Here is a 27621-nt window from a genome sequence, read left to right as displayed (position 1 = left end):
TGACGTGGCCTAGGAACCATAGGCACACGTGTACGGGACAGCCTGTCCCCATCCTACTCGGCTCACAGAGACATGCTTACTAGCTCATCATAGTTGGATATGCTAGTGCAACACATCTTCAAGCATATCTCAGGTTGTTGACCCTTAAAAAATAGCCTCATTCGCATCGGCTGGTAGGCTAAGATCAAGGGAGCATATCTGGCCCGCTCCATAAACCTGCTCTTGTACTCCCCCACTGATATTCCTCCCTGACGGAGGTGAAGAAATTCACTCTCCTTCTCATTGCTGTAGGTGAGAGGGAAATACTTCTCGTGGAAGCGCGACTCAAAAGCTTCCCAAGTCCACACATATCCTACGGGAATCATCCGCAGGATGCTATCCCACCATAAGCTGGCCTCCTTCTCAAACATGTAGGTGACCAACTCCACCTGCTCTGCCTCAGTGCAGTGTAGCGTAGCGGCTTCAGCATCTTAGAGATGTGGTCAAGCCAATACTCAGCCTCCTCGAGTTTGTGAGTATCTGCAAAGGTAGGAGGTCGAAAGCATTGGAATCACTTAAAAAGGCTGCTAGCGCTCATATTGCCAGCAGGCTGCACAAGAGGCACAGGTGGAACCGCACCCATGCTCTGGGCAAGGGACCCTGCGATGGTGGCCAAAAACTGTTGTTGCTGCTGCATCAAGAGCATCATCTGCTCCAACCTATCCGGAGGAGGAGCTGACTGAGGTACGTGCGGCGTTGAAGTAGACGCACGGTTCTGCTCAGGAATCGATGGTGCAACAGGTGTCAACCTATTAGTGGGGCCAGTGGTCGGCTGAGAATCCGACATAGTATCTTGAGTTGGGCCCAAACTGGGGTCCATGTGGATATCGATTAGGGGAAGAGCCCCGTCAATCGAGTCGCCAAGTGTGAGACGTGCCGTACTCCGCGTGCTCTTAGGTGGCATTCCCTGTATACAACATAGGGTGCAACCCGAGTGAGATTTAACACATAACACTCAATTCTTCAAGCATTTTATACATTCCATAACAAAAGGAGCTGCATGCATTCCATTTAACAAAATTTGTCATAATACATGAGATGTAGTCTTACATGAATCATGACAGGAAATGCATGTGAGCTAATCTAAGTAAGGTCCCAAACGCTATAACGTACTAACCATTCTACCACATTACTATGCCTATCAAGGCTATACACAGAAACAAGGAAAGAAACACACAACCAAACAAACTAAAAGACGACTACATGTACGCCTAGTCGTCAGACTCTGGCGATGGTGGAGGTGCACCCCTATCCTACAGACAACACAGGATAGACCTCAAGGCGCACAATACTTTACTGAATTTCCACTTCATGAAGGCTTCATTCTCTTCAAGCTTGGTTTGGATCGTTGTGACCTCCTGTCGCAAGGTAACCTGGCTCTCCTCAAGTTGGGCCAAGCGGGCCTCGATAGCAGCCCGATCACCATCGCGCCCCTGTGGGGAGGAGAGCTCTCATCAGTGTCCTGGGCCTCCTCTTCCTCTTCCTGCTCTCATTCTTCCTCTATCTCATTTTCTTCCTCTTCCTCTTCTTCTTCACTCTCCTCAGCCCCGTCGCTACTTTCCTCGTCCTCGGATCCAACACGTCGTTGTAGCGGCCTAATCTTCATGTTGGCGAGTGTGGTGTCATTTATAAAGTGAATCGGCACCACCACATCAGGGCAAAGTCTGTAGCCGAACTCATGAGCAAGCTTGCATATGAGTCGACCAAATGGAAGTGAATTGGCTGTTCTAGTAGAACGGGCGGTCAGGACTATCTCTCGTAGGACGAAGGTAGGCAGGCACAGCTTGTCTCCCTGCCCAGCACGGTACAAGAAGTCCACCATCAAGCGTTTAACATCCTTTCCAGTCCATGCTTGTAGATTCACCTTGCATCACAACATGATTAAAATAAGGCGTTACACAGTATCTCGTAAATCCAGCTAATAAGTGGGGTATAATATGCAATATTTGATCCTCAACACTCACTCCTGAAATAATCCTCACTGGCGTGTACCTCACCACACGGTATTCCTAGGAGTCGAGATATCAGACGGATGTCTACAACCGCTTCCTGCCTTGCCACAGAGATCTTGAATTGTAGAGGCTCCAGCGATGGGTCTCGTATATGGGCATAGAAGGCTCGGACAATGTCCCCAGTCGCCCGTGACTTGCCTTCAAATATGGGCCCCCGTCCAGCATCAGACAGGCGGTCCATCAACGGATAAAGCCCAAACATTCTCTCATCTACATGTGCTTCGAAGAGAACCCTACGGCCTTGAAATCTTCCATGTGACAGGTCCGTTAGTAGAGTTCTTGAGAGAGGAGCCTGGGGATCGAGGTCTCGCTTTGTCCTTATCTCCAGATCGACGCTTGTACTTGTTACGGTGTCTTCTGCCTCCTTGAACGGGTAGGGCGGCTAGGCCCGGCTTCGTCCGTGGAAGCCCTCTTCTTCCCCATGAGAGAAAGAAGTGTGAAAATGGAGAAGATCGTCGCCACGAGCTCAAAAAGAGCCATGGAAGTGAAAGAAAATGGAGGGATAGGATGGGTTGGTGGATTTTGAGATTCTTAAAACACCAATGAGGGCTTGTGCACTCAAATGGAAGGAAATGAGGGAGATAGAAGATGGGTTTTGATGGAGAGGGTGGAAGGGTGTATGTATTGAAGGAAAAGAAGAAAATATGAGAGTGGAGGGGAGGTTTGAGAGAGAAAAATGGGATTTTTGAAGGAATGGAGGACTTGGAGAGGTGAGAATATGAGGAAAGAAGCCAAAAAAAGAAAGATATAGGGGGTTCCACACCCTTTCTTGGGCCCCACATGTGTTGGGAGGTCGGCCCGACACCGGCCCGCTTCGGCCCGGACCAACTGGGCGGCGAGCCCTCGCCGATCCGGTGATGGCATCGCCGGATCGCTGGACAGCCCAGCGAGGGCTTGCCGATTCGGCGATGGCATCGCCTGTCCCTGGACATCTGGGTGAGCCCTCGCCCCATGGGCGATGGCATCCCCCTTGGGGTGCCGTATGTGTGCTGGGTCCACTTTGGATTCCCCCGTTTGGGCCCCCTAGTCTGTTTGAGAAAAGATCTGGGGTCACCACGCATGGTCACAGATGCAAACGGGTCCCGATTTCAACGGTCAGTTTCACCTGTCGGCGAACTGGGAATCCTATGATTGTTTCTACGTTTTATCACCCTCACCTAAGTCAAAATACGTCAGCGTGTGTCGTGTGACCATCACCCAGGTCCAGTTTAATCTAAATCATGCCTTGATACCAACTTGTAATGCCCTGAAAATCGGGAGTCGAGTAGGAGCCCAACTCCCGAGTTCCAACACATCACTTATGTAACATAGATAGTGATGATTAAATGTTGTCCGTATTAGTGCATTAAACATGAATGGGATTATACCAAACAACATATCATACTCCAGAGATAGTTAAATTACGTAAACGGAAGACTGTGATAGTTATATAAAGCATATAAATGGTGGTGAGTCCCCAGAGTATGAACATGGCACCAGGTCAAATAATTATATGTATAATTCCCGAAACATACAAAATGTGTAATGTCATCTAGTCAGCATCCCAGTAATTCCCGTTGATCAGAACATGGCCTACATAGACCCGCCTGATAACTGTATGTAGGAGAACTCCTCGTCATCATAAAAATCAGGCTCTGCTACGTAAGCATCGCCATCATCTGCAACTACAACAAGGTCTGGTTGGTGTTTAAAGCACCGTCCCAAAACGTAGGAGTGAGTGATCAACTCAGTGGAGCTATAAAGCAAAGGTTAACATGTTATCAATTCAGTCAAGCAGTAATGATAAAACAATACAACACTCATGTCCTAAGTACTCTTGTTAATGCAAGGATGATATGTGATAATGATGTGTGCCCTCGCTTGCACTCCTTCTACGACATTATCTCACGATCGCGACATGCATTCCTTCCTCAGTACTCAACTCCAACGCCAAAGGCACATGCAATGCGATACATGTGTGTGATTAGCCAAGTTCTTAATTAAGCATATTCATACAGCAAGATTGGGAAGCTAAGGCACCTCCCTTTATATCATTTACCCAAACAATGATCCATCTAGGGTCGTCAATCCTAGTTAATCACATACGATAGCAATTCTAGGCCGTTACGGAGAGGCTTGTCACCATCAGCACAGGCCTAGTTTATACTCGAGGTTACTACGGAAAGGCTCGTCGCCTTAACGTAGTCCTAGTGTATGCTTGAGGTCACTACGGGCTCGTCACCTGATCATAGGCTGACAGCTCGAATATAGTGTCTCATACCACTGTATTCGGCTCACGAGTTTGGGTTGCTCACTGGTCATTACGGGGAGGCTCGTCGTCCCGGCGTAGGTCGACAGCTCCGGTGTCCCATACCACCATGCCTGACTCATGAGTCTTAGTGGATCGGGGTACCAAGGTTAAATGAGCTTTTCACTGGTGAGTTTGGTACCTTAGATTCAAGCAGTAGCATCCAAACATAGTGAACATTCATCGGACAAATCAAGTTACTTGACAAGCTTGACTGGTACGAGCGTGCGTTGAATTAATCGACATGGAGCGCATACGCACTCCTTGTGGCCTAACCACTGTCGTTAATCTCCGTACGACTCGGATTCATCAAACGTGTCCGTCGTGGCTAAAACAAATCTGCCACCGATCGTAAACCGTTACTGATTGCCTGGACTACATCGTAACCCCAATTACACTCTAAAATAATAGCATTCACATGCGATAATCAAAGACAGCATGTGACAACCAAATTCAGATATAAATCTCATTTGAGCATTTTAACAAACACATAGTTTACATGTTAACATACATAGGCATTTCATCCATAAATCACGTAATAGAAAGATAAGTTACATAAAGAAAATTGTAACTATAGATAGGGGAATTGAGAATCCTATCTCAATGCCCTCATTAAATATATTTCAATAAGCACTTTCTCATTCAGGCATTTTATCAAACACTTAGACTACACATATAAATATATATGTAATATATCAGTTATAACGTATATTATAGCAAATCCTTTCACAAGGGAGTTGTCACACGTACATCCATCATGTATTCTCAAACATAAATCATGACAAGCACAAATCATAATTCCATATCCATTCAGACATTCCAACAAACACATGAAATGCATTTAAAATCAACATAGTTTACATATATGTGTAATATATGGAAAACAACGTATCTAAGCACATGTGATAGCAATCAAGTCAGTCATAAATAATTAATTGACATTGAAAACCTTGAAAACTATAACCTAAACGTTTATAGTTCACACCTTTCGCAGGTAGACTCGTAACGAACTCAGTTTAAACACTAAGTCTTTGTCTACGGCACAACGGCAACCTATAAGATGAAATAGGTTAGCTATTTTATTATCTACTATATTTCAATCCCTAAAATAGATTAGGGTTAGGACTTCTTACCCAAGAACGGAATCAGATTCGCCGGAATAGCGATACAGACATGCCGATTCAGCACGTGGAGCAATGGGATCGAATCCCAGGAACTCTCTCCCGCTTTCTCTCTCACTTTCTCTCTTTCCTCTCTCTTTGCTCTATTCTCTTTCCTAGGGTTTGCAAATTCGTATGTGAAGTGAGAGAGAGGGTTTAAGGCCCTTATATAGGCCCAGAACTGATAGGAATGGCCCCAGGGCTGTTGAGGGTCAAATATTGCATATCAGACCCAATTATTACCTGAAGCACATCTGGAGACCCCTTTTCTTCATACGGTTGGGAGTAAGCTCCCAGGCATTGGATCTATGCCAGGTTAAGATCTCAATTCGATCAGATCAGTGGATCAGTCACGGGGGACCAGTTTCAGTTCAACGGTCACTGGTACTCGATCAGGGACACAAGTGCACTGGCATGTGTTGGAAATTTTTTCTGATCCGAGCGTGTAATTGGGTCAGATTCTGACAGTCTGAATCCTTAGATTTGGCCCGCAAGCAAACGACTTAATTCACTTAAGTTTTAGTTCATTTCCTAAAGATATTCGTGTTTCTCACACACTTCGCTCCAGGTTCAAGTTGTGCGCTTTTGGTTACTATTAGGACTTGATTTCCAAGGTAGTTGTCAAGCCCAATAAGGCGGTCATAACCGTAAGGTTCCACAGTAATCGGACTTTCGATGCGCGATCCAGGTCTGATACGAAGTTTCGCGATGCTCCCAAGAGCAACTGGGTTTTGAGATTGATCCTATATTTTTAGGTAAAGTAGTGTTAATGATTCTGCTAGTTTTGGGTCTTATAGTTCGTATTTAAAGTGGTTAGAGCTAATTTCACAGATAATCTAGTCTAACACTTAGTTAATTCTTCTAATTTCTAAAGAATTTGGTCCTCAGTGATTTCTGCCTGAGGTGATCCTCAGGTCTTTGTACGGATTTTTTCGAGACTTTACATACTACGTATCCGCCTATCTTGGTACTTGGGGTTGTATTTATTTGGTTTAAATTGAGCTGCACATTCAATTATGGCACGCTCGCATTTATCACATGATCGAGTCTATAAATCGAAGAACCAGCAGTAATAAGGTGATATTTAGGGCACGTTTGGTCCATGAGATTAAATGATATGGGATTGTATTAGATATGATTAACACTATTATTACACGATGATTACATGTCATAAATACAAAGTGTTTTAGCCATGTTTGGAATAAACTTGTTAATAGGGGAAAACACTAAATTAAGCAAAATCTTGAAATTGAAATCAACAAACTAAATTCACGACATATGTCAGTAACTTGTACACATATATAACTAGAATGTCATGTGTAAAGGGCATATATGGATAGATGGCACGGATAAAACACATGCATCAATGTGGGGCCCACATTTGTAGTGGATTTCAAAAGCCATTAGAAATATTGCATGGAGCCAAAAGCAATTTTATCCAACCCAATTCCAAACCTTCCATCATCCTCAAACGCTCAGTGAAATTTGCATAATATAAAATACGATTTCATCCCACTTAATCCCACGTATCAAACATGCCTTTATGTTTTCCCTTCACCCAGGTCCGCCTGGCCTTATGAAGAGGTTGGATGGAAAATAAACATCATGATGGCCCATGAAGTTTTTCTTGTGGTGTGGTCCACTTGAGCCTTATAATTGGTTGGCGTAGTTTCGATGGATCATTGGATCAAACGACGTGAGTGGATCCCTAATTGTTGGCCCATCTTGATGTTTGAACCTTACATCCACGCACGTCCATCTATTTTGAAAGATCATTTTAGGACTCGATCCCAAAAAATAAAGCAGATCCAAATCTTAGATGGACCACACCACAAAAAACAATTTTAATTGAATAATCACCGTTAAAAACTTCCAGGGACATTGGAATATTTATTTGACATCTTACCTTTTAATAAGTTCACAAAGACTTGGATGAATGAAGTGCACGAATATAGCTTTATCCAAAACTGTACGAGTAATATGAAGTTTTTACTTGTCAACCACCACTATTTCTCACGGCGTAGTCCACTTGACATTTTTACGTGGTTTACTTTATGTGTCATGGCCTAAAATGATATTTTCAAAATGGATGGACGGACTGCATGGATGCAAGGGACACATATATCAAGGTGGGCCCATAGTCAAGATCCACCCACCTCGGTGGATGGAGCCACACCCCAATTCGCACGTAAGCGGATTGCATAGTAACTCACCACTCTAGTGTACTGAGTAAACTCTGTGAGGTCCACCATGATTTATGTATTTTATCAGATAATTTTAGGGTTTGTTGAGGCATATCCAATGTTCAAATAGACCACATCACAAGAAACAGTTGAATCGAATGTCTACTGTTGAAAAATTCTTGGGGGCCACGGAGGTTTTGGATCAAGCTTATATTTGTGTTTTCCCTTCATCCATGTATTTATGATCTTATGAACAGGTTGGATGAAAAATAAACATCATTGTAAGGCCTAAAAAGATTTCAATGGTGGAAATCATTATCCCCACTATTCACAGTGGTATGATCCACTTGATCTTTGGACATGCTTCAATTTTGGGCTCAACCCCTTAAATTAGACTAGAAAAATGTATAAACGAAGTGGATAGGCCATATACAGTCGAGGTGGGCCCAACTGAGTTTACTCAGTACAATAAGAGTGTACTGAGTAACTCAATACGCAATCCAATTTCAATTCGCACCTTTTTATCAAGTCAAGAGTCCGGATCCTCTGTTTCCTGGAGTTAGTGAGTCGCTGGCTCCAGCGTTTTCATTGGTCCAGCTCATGAGACTACCACGTAGGTAACTTTTTATTATATTAAAAAAAAAATCTCTCCTCTATTTCCTAACGGCGACGGTAGGCCCTTTCACGATACTTTCCATCTCCGTTTTCAGTTTGGGAATTTTTTTTCTGAAATTTATTCTCCTATCAAAATTTCTGAATTCTAATTTCAAAATCCTTCATATTTTAGAAATGAATTCGATCAAAGCTGCCATTAGAAGAAAAACGCTCATTTTTCTTTTGACGATTCATGACTCCTCCTTCCTCAATCTTTCTCTATCTCTCTCGCCCATTTTTTTGGAATCAATTCACAACACACTGCCTGCCGATAGCCGATCTCCGCTCATTGAAGTCTATTTAATCCATTCCTCCCTCGACGATTCACTCCATTTTATAGTTTTTTTTTTTACAAATTATTTTTATAGCATAGATTACTCCAATAGCATAGATTTCTAATAATGTTTAGATTTCAATAGCATAGATTATTCCAATAGCATAGATGACAATAGCTCGTTGTGTAGGCCCCGGTGGTCAATGACGTGAGCGTGTGGGGTGTGTCTTAGGCTACAAAGTTGTGGGGAGGGTTGGGTCATGGGCTTTTAGGGATAGTTTTGGCCATGGTTTTCATTTTGTAGCTCTTCCAAGTATGTTGAGAAAAATATAGCTTGTAGCTTCTATTTATGATATGCTTTTGAGAGTTGAGTTTGGAGAGGATTATTGGTTATTACTGCTCATCTACAAATATGCAGTTCACTGATGAACACGTTTTCTGACATGTGAGGCCCTTGCTTTGGTGATGGGACTCACCATAGATAAGTGATGCTGCTGGAATCTCAATGTAGTTAAGAGACTTACAGCTATGGCCGAAATTCAGTGGAGAGAAGATGGAGTCTTGAAAGAGTTGGAATATTTAAATAAGTTTGGGGGCGATGCTAACGTCCAAATCTAATTGCATGCTAATTAGAATGTTTACGGGTCCCATTCACCTCTATCAAGTCGTACGTGGAAACTATCTTAATTTTAGCAAGGGGAGGTACATACTCGGGCAGTTATACCTCATGCTAAGACGAATGGATATCTTTCATTTTGATCCGTCCAATAAATGTCCACCAATCTATCAGTTAGATAATCAAATAAGCCTAATTACTGGTTCATAATACAACTTTCTGGTCATCCAAATTTGATTATTTATTTGCCACGTGTGCAGATTTCAGCTAATTTATAAGTGCCTGTGTATCATCCTTCACATTGTGCTAGAGCATCAAACTTCTTTGGGAGAGATGGGATTGAGCTCCCAAAGGGGGAGCGGTTCGGTCAGGTCGTGACCGTGGGCCGTGGGCCCATCTTGATGTGTATGTGTTGCTTATCCACGCCATTCATCCTTTTCGCCAATTCATTTTAAGGCATGGGCCAAAAAATGAAGCAGATCCAAATCTCAGTGGACCACACCACAAGAAACGGTGGTGATGGTGATTGAATGACCGCAATTAAAAACTTCTCGTGGGCCACACAAGTTTTGGATCAAGCTGATATTTGTGTTTTCCCTTCATCCATGTTTCTGTGACTTTATCAATAGGTTGGATGGCGAATAAACATTACCATGGGCCCTGGGAAGTTTTTAATTGCGGGCATTCAATCACCATCACCACTGTTTCCTGTGGTGTGGTCCATATGAGATTTGGATCCACTTCATTTTTTTGGCCATGCCCTAAAATGAGCTGGTAAAACAGATGGACAGCGTGGATATACAACAAATGCATCAAGGTGGGCTGCAAGGTCACGGCCTGCCTGAACAATGCCGAAAGGGCTGCCAAATAGGCAGGTCCTGTCAGAAGGGGCATTTCACCTTCTTTTATTTAAGATTGGCCCCTAGCTGTTCGATAATATAACTCAATGGACCGAGCATTGCTTAATGACTGATGGGCAATTGGAAAAGTCGGCCTTTTTTTTTTTTTTTCTCGCTTCCTTCTTGTTTTTCTATTCACATGAAAATCTAAGGTAACATGCGCTGTAAAGAAGTGAGGCTAACCTGTAAACTCAAAAGAGGTACAACCATTAACCATAAAATGGTCTACCTGAGAATATCTACACTGAGCTCGGGTTTTCAGTTGATAAAACTGGGACCCACCCATGGGTAAGTGATCCAAACCATTGATATGTTATGCACATGAACCCAAGTATCCCATAAGTCGATGGATGGATGAAAATAAAAGTTTAAGAAAGAAAATGCAGGCAACACTACACATTCAACTGAGAAATGCCAGAGATTCAACAGCCAGGATCTTCTAACTTGGGAGATGGGGAAAAACACAAGCAATTTAGAACATCCTAATGACATGAATAGAGAGCAGAAGAAAAGGAGAAAAAGGAAATTGAAAGGAGAAGATGGTAGGCGGAAATACCGCAGAATACAAAATGTTTGTAATGACATCCATGTACTGTTGTATGACTATCACTGTAACTGCTTCAAAGAGCCTTTACAAGTATATAAGGATCGGAGGCTAGCTTAGTATAATCTAAGTTCCTAACTACTCTTTTCTCTATATACATTCCCCTCACTCCACAGGCTTGCTTGATTAGCTGCTGCTGGTTTATTCTCACGAGCTTAAACAAATAGAAGATAGACTCCAAAAAAGGACTCGAAAACTGATCTACATTTATAACCTCCTGAAGACAGTTAAATACTCACCATTTGGTTTCATAGATTAGCACTCGAGAAAGTGTTCACTGTCCAGTGAGCTTGGCCAGCAGCTACAACCAGTAGACCATCCCAGAACACCGAGGATCAAATCCACACTCGAGCATGCATTTACCTGTGAAGTACTCAAAGGTCAGGGTACAGTAATGGGTAAGGAAAATCTCGTGGACTGCTTATCCCATATGCATGCACATCACCTTGAGTGCTCATCAAATGGGCCTTCCATGTATGTGCCAGTGTGATCCAAAATTAGGCTGGTCTGGTCATCAGGTGGTTCACGAATGTGTGAACAGAGGCCCCCCACCTGATGAACAAATGGATGGAGAAAAAGAATTGACTTAGGATCCACATCACCCATAAATCTGTGGCCCATCTGATGACAGAAATGGCCTGATTTTTGGGCCGTGTCATGCAAACAGAGACCCCCCACCTGATGAACAGCCAGGATCCCGCACACTGGTTTAATGGGTTTAGTTACCCTATTACAGTGATAAACCACGGCAGGGCTCAATGAGAAGAAATACAAGAATAAGAAAGATAAATACCAGGCTGTCGTAGCTCCCCTCAATGTGAAATAGCATCACCCCCATACCTCTTCTTCGGTCAATCTCTGCCTGCCCAATCAAAATTTTACATGCTTAGAGTTAAAGGATTACAATTACCAAAAAAATCTGCACAAATGAAAATTCAAACATTTAAATTTTTACAAAACAAAAATACCCACCACACAAGAACATATTTTAATCCCGGCAGCAGTCAACACTGATGTAACTTCAGCCATCATGCCTGCAATTGCAAATCATATCAATGTGAACCAAGAACTGAGAGTGTAAATCTCATCTAAAGACGCAAGGACCATTCAGCCCACTTGACCGATAAGATCAGATTCGTGGAAGCATATGGCATCCCACAAAATTCTCAATCTAACAGAAAGGAGAATAGCTCTATCATTTTGGAAGCATAGTGCAGGCGGAGATTCACACCAAAGTAAAAAAAAAAAGAAATGCCTGAAATTACAGCCATCCAGTTTGGGCACTTCCGTTCTAAATGTTTCGACTAAATGAAAGAAAGAAGACCCTCTATTGGAGTTTGGAGCAGATCAGGAGTTGGGGCAGACATGTCTCCCACTGTCCAGAGCAGTGGGCAGGAATCCAACACAACATGAAAATTTGAAGTTTTCAATTTTGAAACATGTATGAAATTCAGGATCCCCTCTCACCGTCTATGGGAGATGTCCATGGACCAAAAGAAAACGCTAACTGAACAACCCAAAATACAGTTCGGTCTTGTCTATCATGCAAATGAGCAAGGGCTCACCTCTTCGGTCGATGCATATTATACACAACCACGGAATTGAGCGCCCTTCAAGATTGTGCCATGAGGCGACTTTCCCAGTTTGCCAGCTTTCTAAACCAGGCAACACCTCCTTATACATTGGAATGTTGGCATGAATAACCTCTGCGATACCATTTCCCTGAGATAATATCTCTCCGTTGACCTTCAAACTCATTTGCTGCACCTTCTTGTTGTGTTTCCCATTGACCTTTGGGATGCTAGCACTATTTCCAACATGCAGCACGTCTTCGTTATTTCTCTTCATAGTAGATAATGCCGCAACATTCATGAGTATTTTCTTCCACATAGAATTGCTTTCTTTGGAAGAATCTGAGAAGACCAGTTCCGACTCACTCTCATCCTCAATATCGGCCACAAAGTTATTTACTGCATCTGCCGTAATTTCAGTAGCAGAAAGTGCAGCTTGCTCCCTTAAGAACTGGAAAATTAGAGTAACATTTAGTAAGACATGATCAAAAGATAATGAAGGCAATGCAATTTAAAGGTGTGCTCAGCTTATGGTAGTACCAGGCAGATGTGGGGCCCACATGATATATTCACACCATCCAACCCATCTATCAGATGTGGAACCTCAGAAAACCCCGAGCGCACATAACGCAACCTGATATAAAACTAAGGTGGGCTACAACAAGGGAAACAAGCTAGCAGGGAACGCCCACCCATTGATTAGCATGGAGAGCCGTTTTTGTGTATATATAATCAAGGCTGTTCAGACTCTTCATCCAGTACAGATGAAGGGTCAGGAGAATATTCAGGCTGTTTTACGACCCGTGTGGGCCCCTGTGAAATTAAAGGGTAGGTGTTCCCTAACAAATTGTTTCCTTTGCTGTTGCCCACCTTAGTTTTGGATCGGGCTGGTTTTTGGGTGCTAGAGCTTTCTGAAATGACGCATCTGATAGACCGGTTGGATGGTGTGAATACATCGCCTGAGCCCCACATCTTCCCAATGCCAACATTAGGTTGGTATCAGTACCATTGGAGTGCGCCCTTAAACTATTATGTATGAAGAAGCTTACTTTCATAATCTTGTGCCGCGCGCTACGGGTCTTAGCATGTTGCAACCACTGCTGATGCCTCTGGAAAGCAGATTTGCTTGACAGAGACTGAGAAGAGAACATGTCAATTCGAATGTTAGGTCAGAAACAGATTATATAAACTCAACAAATGTTGCAAGTTAGATTAACTTAATAATACAACCAATGTGTGAAATATGGCCAAACTAAACAATAGAATAGTCCCCATTTAAATTCTTATGCGAGGATCCATTTTGGGTAGAGATGTGTCAGACATGAGAACGCTAAAAAACCTAACATGCTGATAGATCCATATGGTTAAAGGAAAAGAAAACATATTTCTGTATAAGCGTTTGTCCATGTAGGCATAAAAAATAGACAAAGGTAGTCAGATACAAGAAAAGACATTAATACCATAGATACAGAACTTGTACTAGAAGATGATAAAAGAAGATAAAAATTGAGGATTTTTTTCCTAACAGCTATGCTGATGCGTCTCCGAAAAGAAAAGCCTAAATACCTTAGAATCAAGCAACTTGATTGCACGGACAACTCAATCGATGACAATTATCAAGTAACTTGATATTGATTGACAACAGGGAATTTTATTTACAACGAGGAGAGGAATCCCCTACAATAGACAACTGGATGATCTTCCATGCAAATGAATCCGCCTCCTCTCAGCACACAGCAAAACTTAATGGGGGTGACCTTGGCAAATCTCCCTATTATGATGATAGGAAACATTGCAAGACTTGTTTATCACTAAAATCATGTTATTATTACAATGTATGTGGACCTTCAGGCTATAGGTATCCTTCAGTACATGGGTTATCTGAGTTATACAGATATTAGGCTGACAGAAAACTGCAATATCAGTGTCCCTTTACCATAAAAGACGGCCACAAATGTCTTCTAAAACAACCAGCTACTTCACTGGATCTTACTTGTACCAGAAGAGTTAGAACCAGCAAACAACCTAGAGTGGTTGTAGTACTAAAATTTATCTCCTTGGTTCCACATGGGATTAAGAACTCGAACATAGTTATGCATTTATGTATTCATAAACACTAACGAAATTAACCCTTTATTTCACATCCTCCAAAAAGCCATCAGCCCAAAAAATAATAATAATAATAATACAAGGTGATGAGTATTATATGAAATGCTACTGTGAGAATGAAATGAAAGGCCATTTGAGAGGTGAGTGGATATACTAACATTGTATGTAATTATCTCAACAACTTCGGCATTTGCAAGTACATGCGTTGGAGAGATAAGATTACCATTGACCTGCAACCAGAAAAGATCTCAACTGCTGTTCTAATCTTAACTATGGATTTTTTAGCGATAATTAGGAGCAAACCTTTGCAGCCACCATTTTGTTGCCAATCTCTGTATGTATTAGATAAGCATAATCAATCACTGTTGCCCCCTTAGGCAGGTTTTTTATCTGCATAAAATAAGAAAATGATGAGAATGAAACCGAACAGCATCAGAATCTCCTGGAGTTTACAATTCAACGTCCATAATATCATCCCACCTCTCCTTTTGGAGTAAACACAAAGACACGACTCCCCAACAGGTCCCGCATGATAGTATCAACGAATTCCCTAGAACTCATGTTCCCAACGAACTCCTCTTGCCACTCCCTAATAGCATTAAGCCAGCCAATCTACAGAAAACAGGAATTGCCCTTATGTCAGCATATTGATGATAAAGAGTTTGACAGGTTCATTGGAAAATCCCTAATAAGACCATTCACTAACAGAACCAGAAAATTACCCTGAGAGCAATATTTGCATTGTTCAGACAGGTTGATTTCCCTCTTGAATTTCTACTAGTAGATGTGCCATGCCTTACCAAACCAGCAACAGTTCCTCTCCCACTGTAGTGAGCAGCAATGCCTCGCTCAGCTATCAGATCCATCTCTTCGGTCCGTATCTGCCAAAAGTAAATAAGAGTGTGAAGAAATCTTGGAGACCAGGGATTTAACAGCAACAAAATCACAATGAAAAAAAATAAATCAATTTTAAATCTAAAGACTTACAAATGTCTGTAAGCATTGAAATATTACGAAATATTTTGTTTACAAGAGTTGGATATCAAAATAGTATTTGCTGAGGTGGTGCTGGACAGATTTTTCAATGGTTAGCACACATATTGAGCCAATGATTTACTTTGAAGAAAATATTTAAGCTGGTGTAGATCTTTGATATCAAGCTGCTAACTTTTGCTAGCATAGAAATGAATTTTTTATTAAAATCATACCCATTATATTTAAACAGAAGTATAGATACCTTACAATGGCAATAATGCAGAAATTAACAATGAGAAAACAAGCAGCCTCGTTACTAGGACTCTTCTTCTTTCCATCACTTTTGTGGACCGCCAATGCTATTTCAGGAAGTCAATTTTAAAGAGGTCTTAAGACCAACCAGTCGGCCTACAAAGTACAGTCCACCCAGCACATAACTTCCAACATTTGATATTTGTGCAACATCCAAGTCATCCAATCGATTGGCCCATCATAAGGATAACCATTTGCAAAAATTAGCCACATCCACTCGTCGAGTGGTCCAAAACTTGTATTTTTCTATTTATCAATGGCTAGACATTGTTTTCTATGGTGTGACCCACATGATGTGATGCAGGACAATTAACCACTTGCTCTAAAAGCTCGAACTGATAGAGCATGATGGATTAATCCCTTTATCTCATAGCACAGGCCCCACATCCATGGGTTAGGTCCTCAGCCGAACCCTTCTCGTGGGCCCCAAATCCATGGGTTCCGCCCCCCGCAAGCCCAAATCACATGGGTTACACCTCACACGGGCCACAAATCCATGGGTTCCACGGGCTGCCCACCCCAAGTGCGCCCCCGCATCCCACAGGCCATCCCACTCGAGCCCAATGTGAAAATGCCCCCACATTAATCACCCCCAATGAGGAATCTTGAACACGAGACCTCCCGCTCTGATACCAATTTGATACAGGACAATTAACCATTTGCTCTAAAAGTTTGAGCTAATAGAGCATGATGAATTAGTCCATTTATCTCATAGCCTAGGCCCCACATTCATGGGTTAGGCCCTCGGCCGAACCCTCCTCGTGGGCTCAAGGTGTTCTATAACAGTAACGGTGGCCATAATGGCCACCACTATTACCTTTACGATACGGGACATAACGGCTATTACGGCCCCGTAACGGCCATTATGGTCTTTAAAAAAAAAAAAAAAAAAAATTGAAAAAAATCTTGAAAAACATGTACATGCCTCGTAATATTGATTAATAAGTAAAAAAAATTTGTACACGCCCCGTAATAGACCATTACGGGACTGTTATGGCCTTTATAGGTGACGTAATGTGCTATTAACAACAATTATGGGTCATTTTTTCCATAATGGTTGTTACGGCCGTTACGACCCCGTAATGCGTAACGGTTGCCACCGTTACCTTTACGTAACAGCCTTTACGGCACACCATGCGTGGGCCCCAAATCCATGGGTTCCGCGGGCCGCCCACCCTGAGTGTGCCCCCGCATCCCACAGGCCACCCCACTCGAGCCCAGTGTGAAAATGCCCCCGCATTATGAAGTGTAGATGGGTTTTTTTTTTTTTTTTTTTGCACTAGATGATCCTCATGGTGTGGCCAACCTATTGGAAGGTTTGGATGTCAGATGCACTTGATAGGTTGGAATTCATCACCTGGCTAGACTATAACTTGTGGTCCAAGCAGGATGGACTAGAGAACTCTTTATTAAAATCATGCCCATCATAGTAAAATAAGAAGTATAGATAAATGCAACAGCGATGATGCAGAAATATTGACAATGACAATAATAGCCTGACTACTAGGACTCTTCTTCTTTCCATCACTTTTGTGGACTTCCAATACCATTTTTCGGAAGTAAACCTTTGGCATTACTTTGAAATCATCATCTCCTAATGCAGACATTCAAGGAATCAAACTTACAATAATTATCAAGGAAAGGGCTTGATGAAATCACCTGCACTTCTAGTCGAAACATGCTCTCGTACAAAAATGGTATCACAGTGGTATGAAGACTTTGGTAGCCATTAGGTTTTGGAGTTGCAATATAGTCTTTCATCTGTTACAGGATCAATTAAATATGGTCAAACATTTCAATAAATCCTCTAAAGTGGGAAAAAAGCAACAACAGGCACATGTTTAAATTTACACACATCTCGAGGAATAGGTGTCCAGATCTCATGAACAAGCCCAAGAACATGGTAACATATCTGGATTCAGCATAGAAAAGAGAGTCATCAGATTTAGGGAAGGTGTGAAAAATATATCTGATAGCTAGGGCAGATGGGACAATTCACCTGCTGTCCACTGCATAAAGGTCCAACTCCGAGGCATGGCTTTGGTTTTATAATAACACGAAGCTGGTAGACAAGAAAAATGTCAAATGGATTGCACTATGTCAAAACTCAAAATAAAAATTGAGAGAGAGAGAGAGAGAGAGGGCTTGTAACTGTATCTTCATAATTCAAACCATCTCAATGAATATCAAAACAAACCTGCGCAATTTGGTTGACCTCATTTATTGAACATTTAGATTTGAGTACAGCTTTATAGATACTGCAATAAACAGCAAAATAAACTTCAGAAACACATTACAAAACAAGCCATGAAGTAACCACATATTTAATCATTTTAAGTCCACCAAAAAGTCATGCAATGAAAAAAAAAAAAGCCTGACAACAATAAGAAAAGAATGATGACCCATTTCATCTCTGGGCAAAATGGAACCACAGCAACAGATTTCAAACTGTTCATGCAAGAATGCGAATATCAATTATATTACCTTGAAAAACGTTTTGGATTCAAGGAAAACACTCAAACATTATAAAGTGGTTGTTTGAGAAGTTTCATGAGCAATGGTTCCACGTGCATACCAACATCAATCTGTTGCCAGTAGATGCATGTCTAAAATGATGAAATGTTTGAGAAAATGGAGCACTTATTCAGTGGTTGGGAGCATCCGAACAATCTCCTTCAAGATTTTAGGTTTTTGCTGGTACTGCCTCCTTCCACCGCCCCGCAAGGCCTTTGCTCATGGGTCTCACATGTGTCTCCTAAATACCTTGCTTCTCGTATTTTCCCTTTCCGTTCTTCTTTCTCCTCCTAAATCATTCCCTATTTTTTTCCAGATGACAAATCCCATGGACACTTGTCTGAGGTTTCACCAGACCCCTATCCATTCGAATTTTATTGGATGTCTCTGAAGAGACCCTATCCATTCACTGATACATAAAGAACCTTAAATCTGTTGTATACTTTTACAGCCTTATCATCCTCTATGAATACTAAGATGTGGAGGTTGGGGTGGGAATGCATAGGTAAATGACTCATAGAATATATATATATATATATATATATATATATATTCTGAGAGTTTAAGAAAACTCTGTGACTACTTTCTTATTGCCTCATGTTACAGGAATCAAGCTGTGACTCAATAGGAATAAAATCCAAACTGCATGTCTCACTTCACCTTTTTTTTTAAAAAAATTATTGGGTCAGTCATAGAGAAGTTATTTCTTTCTCCAAGGCTGTTAGCATGGCACTTCGATTAGCCATATAAGTTAAGGTGGAAAATTCTTGAATGAGGAATGGAGGTGAAGTAATTCAAATTGACAACTACTACTTCTGGTTATATTTGTATGCATGAGTATATATGGGTGCATTTATAAAAAGCACTATGCATGTCGTGTTTTTATATACTCGTGCATTTACAAAAAGCACCATGCATGTTGTGTTTTTACATATTTAACAAAAATCTTTCCAAAAAATACATTTACAGAAAACACTTGAATTCCAGTTTCTTTCTTTCTTTCTATTATTTATTTATTTATTTATTTGAGAATTACTACTAGTTGTTCGCTATTGTTTTTGCACTAGTGTGCAGGTGTGCCAGAATTAGAATTGCGGCTCCAATTCGAACCAAACAACAATAACCCCAAGTGCTGAGGTAGGCAAACACGTAGTGTATGACCAAGATCTGGAGAGATCGGTCGCCCATTCAACCACTCGCTTAATATGTAAATTGGATCAGGCGATATTCAGAGGGGGGGTTCATCCTTTGATGATGGGTTACCCCTTTGCATTTCGTACGAAAGAACTTTTCAATATAAAGGAAATGAAATAAGAAAGAAATCCTTACAGTCGGTCACGAAGAACAGCTGAAGGATGCCTCTCCGATGGATGAGTTGAGTCCAACGTGCGAACGTAGACTCAAATTACAACTAAAATTACTCTCTACTTTGATTACCGCTACGGTTTGCATGAAGGAATGTAAATTGGCTTATGCTAAGGAAATGTAATTTGCTTAACAAAAAAAGTAAACGATTGCACTAAGGAATGTAAATCGATGGGATAATTTTGAAAGATAGATTTGGTTTGCTTGGGTTGGTGTGAGATGATTTTCTTTGTAGAATTCCTCTTCTATTTATAACTTTGATCCAGCCATTCTAAATCCTTCCCACGTTCTGACGGTTACTGTAACCGCTCCCCAGTACTTGGCTTCTAGATATTCCCATGTTCTGCTTCCTTTGCTTCCTCTTTCGCCACCTGCCATGCAATCACTCGAGCTCTATCGCCTTTCTCTCAACCGCTCTGGCAATACACGACACCACCTGATACGTCCTGGCTCCACTTATCGAGAAATCTCCTTCGTACATATCCACAAATCTCTAGGTGCACCATGCGCATCCTTACAAATCACACGTAATCCCCTCTAATTGGTCGCGGCAGGGTACGACCGTAATGGGGACGAACACCAGTTTCTTTGTACAAGTTTTTTCTCTCTAAAAATTATTACTAAAACAATAATAGATTTACTTCATTGTCAAACAGTAGCAAGGTATTTGTCTGCAAAGGTATATATGACTGCAGTTATAAAAGCATTATGCATGTGATGTGTTTACATATTTAACAAAAATCTTTCAAAAAAAAAATAAATTGATTTCCTTTTTTTTTTTCTTTGAGAATTACTTTCAGTTTGTACAAGTTTTTCTCTTCAAAAATTTTATTATTAATCTCATAATAGATTTACTTCATTGTCAAACAGTAGCAAGTTAGGTGCTCCTAAGCTCCATAAAGTAGCCTTCAAAACATGACATCCACAAGTGAAAGAGATCACACATGAAACTAGTCCACTTCATTAAGTAGTCAAAACAGCAAAATAGAAAGCAAACGAAAGAATAGAAGTGAGATCAAAGCATCAACCTGTAAGGTTCCTTACATACAGAGCGCACTTCTGTTTTGACCGTCATAAGCTCTAGGAATTGATCCTCCTCAATTTTCTCCATCAAAATTTTCGTTGCCTATAACAATGAAAAGGTGCTTGGTGAGCAGAACATCGCACCTACAAATATAATTAGAAGATACCTTTCGGTAACCACAACCAATAAAACTAAGTTACCAATCCGAAATAAATCAACACTAGTACAAAAGCATGTGATCGACAGCTTTATGCCTCATTGCATGTAAACAAGGCGATACCTCTGCAATTTCTTTTTCATGCTCTTTATAAAGGTCTCCAACTCTTCGCTTGACCTCAGCATAATCATGAGCATTTGTATACATGAAAGACAGATTTTCCAGTTCTGACTGCAGCGGAATGGAATGTCTGTGTTATAAAATGGGAAGATACGTGGTGAATAAAAAAAAAACATTAACTGCATATTAATAAAAAACAACAATGATAAATAAAATGTTTTATGCAACAAAATGTTAGGCAATCAAGAAACAACATGTTCATAGGATGAGTGCATATGAAATGAGGATGTTGAGATGGATGAGTGACTAGAAATGAATGCATTTGAGGGAATTAAAGAGTAGCACCAATAGGTAATAAGATGAGGGAAAGTAGACTTAAATGATGGTCTGCTCATGTGCAATAGAGACTAGGAACTGTGCCGGTTAGTAGTGAGTTGGCATGAGTTGAAGGCTCTAAATGGCAAGGGGAAAGCCCAAAAGGACGTGAATGGAGGTAAGAAAAGACTTGATAACTTATCGTCTAACTGAAGTTATGGCCCTTGATAGAGTAAAATGGTGGAACGGGATTCATGTAGCCAACCCCAATTAGTTGGGATAAGGCTTTGATGGTGATGGTTGTGAAATGATGGCCTGTTGCAAGTGGTTTGAGATTAGTAAAACACATGTAGAAAAATATGGACACGTTGCATAGGCAACCCCAAAGTATTCCGTATCGGTAACGGTGGCCATAACGGTCACCACCATTACCGATATGGGTATCAACTGTAACGGCCGATATGGGGGCGTAACAACCGTTACGACCCCCGTAACAGTTGAAAATTTTCTTTTACCCAAAAAATTCTGAAAAAATATCTAGAAGTTCCAGAATAATATAAATATTTCAAATATGTATTCATTTTTTATTTTAAACATGTTTACGATAGTGTAACGATCCACTATTTGGTGAGAGTGTTGTATCAGGCTGTCTAGTGAATTTGTGAACATGATTAATATGTATCTAATGTTTACACATCGCAATCAAGTATTAGAAATAGAAAAAAGGTATAAATACTACTTTTTCAATCTTTTAAAAAGGTCCTCGGAGTTTCTATTCTCTCATATCACTTCAATCTGCGGTTTTAATCTTAAAAATTATAGTAAGAGTAGTCAAAATCTGTTGTAAAATGATTTAGAAGAGTTTTTGGAATGAGAAAGTGAAAAAAGTTAGAAGAAAAATGGATTTAAATAAGGAAAAAAGTTGTCGTTTTTTTACTATTGCGGGGGTAACAGTTGTTTTGCCCCATAACGGCCTTTACGGCCACCATAACGGCTAATACGGTCCCAAAAAGCTAACTTCCATGTTTCACCCCCGTATCGCGTAACGGTCATGGCCGTTACCTATACATATCGGCCTTTACGAGCGTATCGTAATGGATACGGAACACTTTGGGCAATCCATGTTGAACACCACTTCTAACATGCTTGAATGGATTTGTTTTGATTTCAGTCTGTCTTTGAGTTGACATGCAATGTATCCAGGGAGATTATGCCCCTCCTAAACCCTGTTTATTGGCATTTTTTACTCAATAAAGTTGCTTTATTAACAAAGACAAAGGAAAAAAGAAATCCAAGATTACCCATGCCAAAAAGGGAAAAGGCATGAAGACAAGTGCTGGTTACTTGTTAAAAAGTGCTGGTTCAAACATGAATATGAATATATAATTCAGTAGCAGGTGACAATGATATTTATGTTTTAACTTTTATCCAAGGACTTAAAAATAAACGCATGCAGGCATACCTTAATCTGATACATTCCTAGTAGCTTTGCTAGAGGAGCAAAGACCTGCAATGTCTCCAAGGCAATGCTGGACTGCATATGAAGTAACCCATGCTTACAAGGTAAGAATGACCGAGTAACCCATTGAGAATATCAATCCAGGAACAGAAGTAACATTACCTGCTTATGTGGAGGCATGTGCGAGAGAGTACGCATGTTATGTAACCTGTCAGCTAATTTCACAATGATAACACGGACCTGAAATGAAGGCATGTTAGATCATACAATGACATAAAAGCATGATTGATGATCCATAAAATGCATAAAAGAGGAACCTCTTCTGTCATGGCGAGAAACATTTGCCGTAGATCATCAGCTTTCACATCTTGTACTGACTCATTTGAATCTTTACATTGCAGTTTACCCAGTTTGGATACCTAAACTTACAAAGGAAGAGAAAATGATATGCCTGAATCGAATTAAAAATATAACCTGGGAAGCAGAGATAATCGAGAAATAGCAATAACACACCTTAGTCTCTCCCTCTACAATGTGGCGTACCGTAGCCCCAAACTCTTTTTCAATTCTTTCAAACGTAACAACATCCGTATCTTCAACAGTATCATGTAATAATCCAGCAGCAATGGATTCCCAATCTAATTCCTAGCAAAAAGGGTCCATGGTCAGCCTAAGTGAATTTAAGGGGCTGCTGGCAACACAACCGGTGGGAAATTTTCATGAAAGTTAGGGGAATAGCATCAGCCATGAAAATCATCATTGATTCATAAAATAAACTAGTTTCTGAAATTTCATCACTTACAAGCTCTCCTAGAATTCGTGCAACTTCAACAGGATGAATGATAAAAGGTTCTCCACTTCGTCTTTTTTGTCCATCATGAGCTTCAAATGCCAGCTGCAGTAACCCAACAAGCATATCTACAAGTAATCATTGCTCCCTAAATAGAGATTATGAGTAGTAGTTTTCCTAGGTAATAAACAGCTGGATAAAGTATGGCCCAGAGACCACAATAAGAATATTAAATGCAACAGGACCTATGCCCAGGATTTACCTTCAAAGCATTATTGACCAACTTTAATTCTTCTGGTGGAAGATATTCAATGGTCAGTTTCAGGTCCTAAAGAGTCAGAGAAAAGAAAAGACAAATAAACTACAAGGCATTAGCAAAAAAACAGAAGATCAATTTCTGCGTCTCCAAAAAGCCAAACATTAAAAACAACATGGAAATTACTGGCCAAGAACGTATATAACCATTTTACTTTTTAGTTTTTCCTTAAGATAACAGCATTATGTACAAATACACAGTAGAGGCAATTCAAGGAAAAAACAATTGTTAAGGGTTTCTTCAACTCTATCTTCAACAAGGTATAGCCACTACTTTCTTCCAAACAAAATCATTAGGGATATAAGAACCTTGATATCAGTTGAACTCCAAACAATGCCATCTAACAACTTGGATCAAAATAAAATGAAGGTCATGGTAAGAAAGAAGAAACACAATCACCGCAATCCAAGAAACAGTAAAGGCTCTCCTATGAATAGTTTATGATTATTTTGATTGAAGAAATGGACTTAAACTAGTTTTTTATTACTTCATGTGATGGGATTCAATACTCTATGAGTGCAATGCCTTTAGATCCCCTTTGATGCCATGCCATTGGGTTTGTGTATGGCAATTCCGTGTATTTATCATTCTATTTGCTGTTTTATCGATTATGTAGGAACTTGGAGTGATTGGAGATCAATTGTGACATACTAGTGAAGAATTTGAAGCTTTAATTTGGTATGAATCATCTTTTATTGGGAAGTTCATATTCTTTTTCAATATTGCTGCATTAATAACAGAATAGACATCATTAAATCTGCACACACACAGGGATCTCTTCATGCAACTTCATGAAACAAGACTTTCATACTCAATACAAGAGATGCATTGTGCCATCATCTAAGCCTTATCCCAATTAATTGGGGTCAGTTACATGAATCCTGTTCCACGATTCCACTATCAAGGACCAGCCTTCATTTAGACCATAGGTCATCAACAAGTCTTTTCTTAATGCTTCCAACCACATCCTTTTGGGACTTCACCGTAGGCCATAGGTCATCAAGAGATGCTGTGGTAATACATATTGATGTTCATGCACATTCCCATCTCTGATCCAAAAGGAGATAAAATGGGAGATGCTAGCAAGAATCGCATCATACCTCCCACAGTGTTTCAGGAGAAATTGCATCGGATGATTCTGAAGAAGAGGAAGAACAACACAATTTCCACTCTTTACAAGCAATATGAAGCACACTTGATTTAGTGAATCTTCCAAAGAGTGCAAGATCAACAGCTTCTGGGGAATTCCAGTCACCCGCATTGGGGTCTTCATATCTCCAGCCATACTACATAAGCAAATCGATACAGATACCAAACATCAGTGAAAATATGTAAACGTACTCTATTAAGATGCCCAGCAAACATGCAGTTCAACTATTGAAACATCTACATCCATGTTCAGTTGGGTCTCATCAAAAGGAACATGGTTGGTTGTAATTTTGGAACAAGAAGCCTGGCAAGAGATCCTCAACCATATGTTTCACACAAAAATGTCATTATTATTACAATAATGATAGATTGATAGTGACTATTTAATTTCAGATGAAAACGTGCATGATGTTATTAATCTTGGATTTCAGACTGAACATCAAAGATACATGATGTGGCTGATGCCAGTGATCATTAGCTACAAGCTTAGAGACACGTTAACATAAACAGATAGCAATTGGAAAATCATGGATATATAATTTGGGAAGAATGATTTTTTATGATAAAAAGAGAACATATTTGCAGAAGGAAAAGAAAGGAAAATTTCCACCCCATGAGAGATTTAAAATGATACAAAAGTTGGTCAAGATGAACAAGAATTCGAACCAACAAGAAGTAAAATAAACAAATAACATGACCACAATATTAGAATGTCTCGGTCCAGTGGTTTGGCTTGGTGGCTCAATTCATTTAGCTCACCCGAACAGCTTTACTTGGGGGATTTAAATTTCTACTCTTAAAGAGATACAGATTTTCTGAAGTTTCTCAGCATGTTTGGAAATATTTGCACTCATCCTTCATAATTGAAGAAAAATGTTAAGGGCTTGTTTGGTTGCACCGATATCATGATATTTCACAATTAATCAGTATAATTTGGTGAAAAATATCATGATATTGTATGAAATTTAGTGCTAGCAAATACACCCTAAAAAAACACCAACCCCGCTTCATAGGTTATTCAAGGCCTTTGTCAGCCATAGTTCTTCCTTCACACAATAATAGTTACTTCACCCTTCTTAATGGCCTCCAACTAAAATTCACGGGTGGAGGAGAGGAAAGGTAATAAGTACACTCATTGGGCCCACATGATATCAATTATCAAATCAGCCCTCTTCTTGGATTCATTGTATTCTCTTATCTCCTACATTAGATTTGGGTTCTATTATACCCAAACAGTGCAGGATATATGGAAGGAATACAACAACAGTAGATGGCCATGAAATCTTGATGAGTCTTGTGCAGCATGTCCAGATGGAAACAGTGTGACCAATAAATTTATGAAGAATGGCCCACCAAGATTAAGTCCTCCCCTTCCATAGATTTTGTTAACCTCTCTACTAAACAAAAGTCCAAAAGAAGCTCGAAGAACTTATTGAATCTATATGCTTCAATCAATCTATGGAATTAGCTAAGCAACATCACCAAAGTTCGAATTCCGATACATCAAATTTTCATTCAAGTGTTTCAGCTTTCCCATCCACCCAATTCGCCCAAAACAGAGCTGTTTTTGTTGTATTCCAACTAATCTAGTGTCAGTATTCGAGCATAAAACATGGCGAAGAGTTGAATTTCCTCCACACTCAACATTCTCATGTTTCCAAACCCACCCACCACTGATATTGATGAGCGGGAATCCATATGCACTAACTAAATGGGATCTCAAAAACCCCATTTTGGATGTGCAAATAGATACCAGCCAAAATCTTCCTCATTCTGTGTCAGAGCTTACAATAAATTGAAATTTACAAGAGAGAGAGAACTAAAACGAATTCTATCTAAGCATGCAAGCTTTCGGTATCTCAAATTGGCAGAAAACGTATACCGATTTCGCCCGGGGCAGACGGTGTCTCCGTCCAGGCCCACCATCATGCAGCGACAGGCACTGCGGCTGCGTCGTGCTCGCGAGAAACCCAGTCAAGACCCGCGGCGCCTTCCACGCGCACGACAAGACGCTGCACTCATACCTCCCGCTGCTTCCGCCACCGCCATCACTACTGCTGCCAACGCCTTTCGAGAGCTTACAGAGATTCACGCATTCCATAGCAACTGCAGGATTACATTAAAAATAAAAAATAAAAAATTCCCCATAATTAAATTTCAAAAACAAAAGGAAAAAGAGGAGAAATCGATGACTAGAAATCGCGGATAGAATCTTCACCGGACATCGACGGTGCAGATGCCATCTCTAGCGGGAGAATCGGAATTGCATGGAATTGAAGCGAATTGCGATAGGGAAATCGAGAGAGAAGTGAGGAATCGATGAGGGGATTTTGATTCCTGAGTCGGTGGAGAGAAACGGGAGGCGATTCTGGTGAGTCGGGAGTCGGAGAGGAGAAGGGGTTTTGGGAAGGAATGAAGAGATAACGAGAAAGAGAGAGAAAGAAGCAGAGTTGATGACCACACAAAAGCCCGAGCAGAGGAGATAATAGTTTTAGGAGAGAGAAAGGGAGATTTTTTATTTTTCAGGGAAGATTTTCCTTTGGTGCTTTTAAATGGACTGGAATACTCTACCACACCTGTTGTACGCAGTGCGTAAAACTAGCCAAGTCTTTAGGGCTCACCATGTTGTATGTGTGAAATCCAGTCCGTCTATCTCGTCATATCCTCGATTGTAGACTATAATAATAAATATCCAATAATTTATATCTCATATGTGC

General features: G+C 40.6%; 1 protein-coding gene across 2 annotated transcripts; it reads right to left on the bottom strand.

Annotated features, from left to right (window-relative positions):
• Positions 1 to 10962: 10962 nt before the first annotated feature.
• On the bottom strand, positions 10963 to 27417 carry LOC131230215 (putative GTP diphosphokinase RSH1, chloroplastic). 2 transcript variants are annotated; one of them, XM_058226033.1, is made up of 24 exons: positions 27123 to 27417; positions 26787 to 27010; positions 24856 to 25041; positions 23702 to 23767; positions 23452 to 23544; positions 23163 to 23294; positions 22967 to 23068; positions 22812 to 22889; positions 22653 to 22724; positions 20879 to 20986; positions 20603 to 20700; positions 17893 to 17953; positions 17695 to 17757; positions 17551 to 17607; positions 17355 to 17456; positions 15131 to 15289; positions 14889 to 15020; positions 14712 to 14798; positions 14567 to 14638; positions 13349 to 13435; positions 12294 to 12750; positions 11701 to 11762; positions 11522 to 11590; positions 10963 to 11091 (listed from the first exon to the last, which is right to left on the bottom strand). In XM_058226033.1, exons 1-24 carry the CDS (start codon positions 27145 to 27147, stop codon positions 10984 to 10986), a joined length of 2700 nt encoding a protein of 899 aa, XP_058082016.1. In that variant the 5' UTR covers positions 27148 to 27417; the 3' UTR covers positions 10963 to 10983. The 2 variants fall into 2 exon arrangements, with proteins under 2 accessions (XP_058082016.1, XP_058082017.1); XM_058226034.1 differs by lacking the exons at positions 24856 to 25041; positions 26787 to 27010; positions 27123 to 27417 and having other exon boundaries at positions 10969 to 11091; positions 23452 to 23567; positions 23702 to 23740.
• Between the last annotated feature and the right edge of the window lie 204 nt (positions 27418 to 27621).

Source organism: Magnolia sinica, chromosome 17 (genome assembly GCF_029962835.1).
Source record: "Magnolia sinica isolate HGM2019 chromosome 17, MsV1, whole genome shotgun sequence".
In the NCBI taxonomy this organism is placed as follows: Eukaryota; Viridiplantae; Streptophyta; class Magnoliopsida; order Magnoliales; family Magnoliaceae; genus Magnolia; species Magnolia sinica.
The sequence above is the reverse complement of the archived record's forward strand: the minus strand, read 5'-3'. Positions and strand labels throughout refer to the sequence as shown.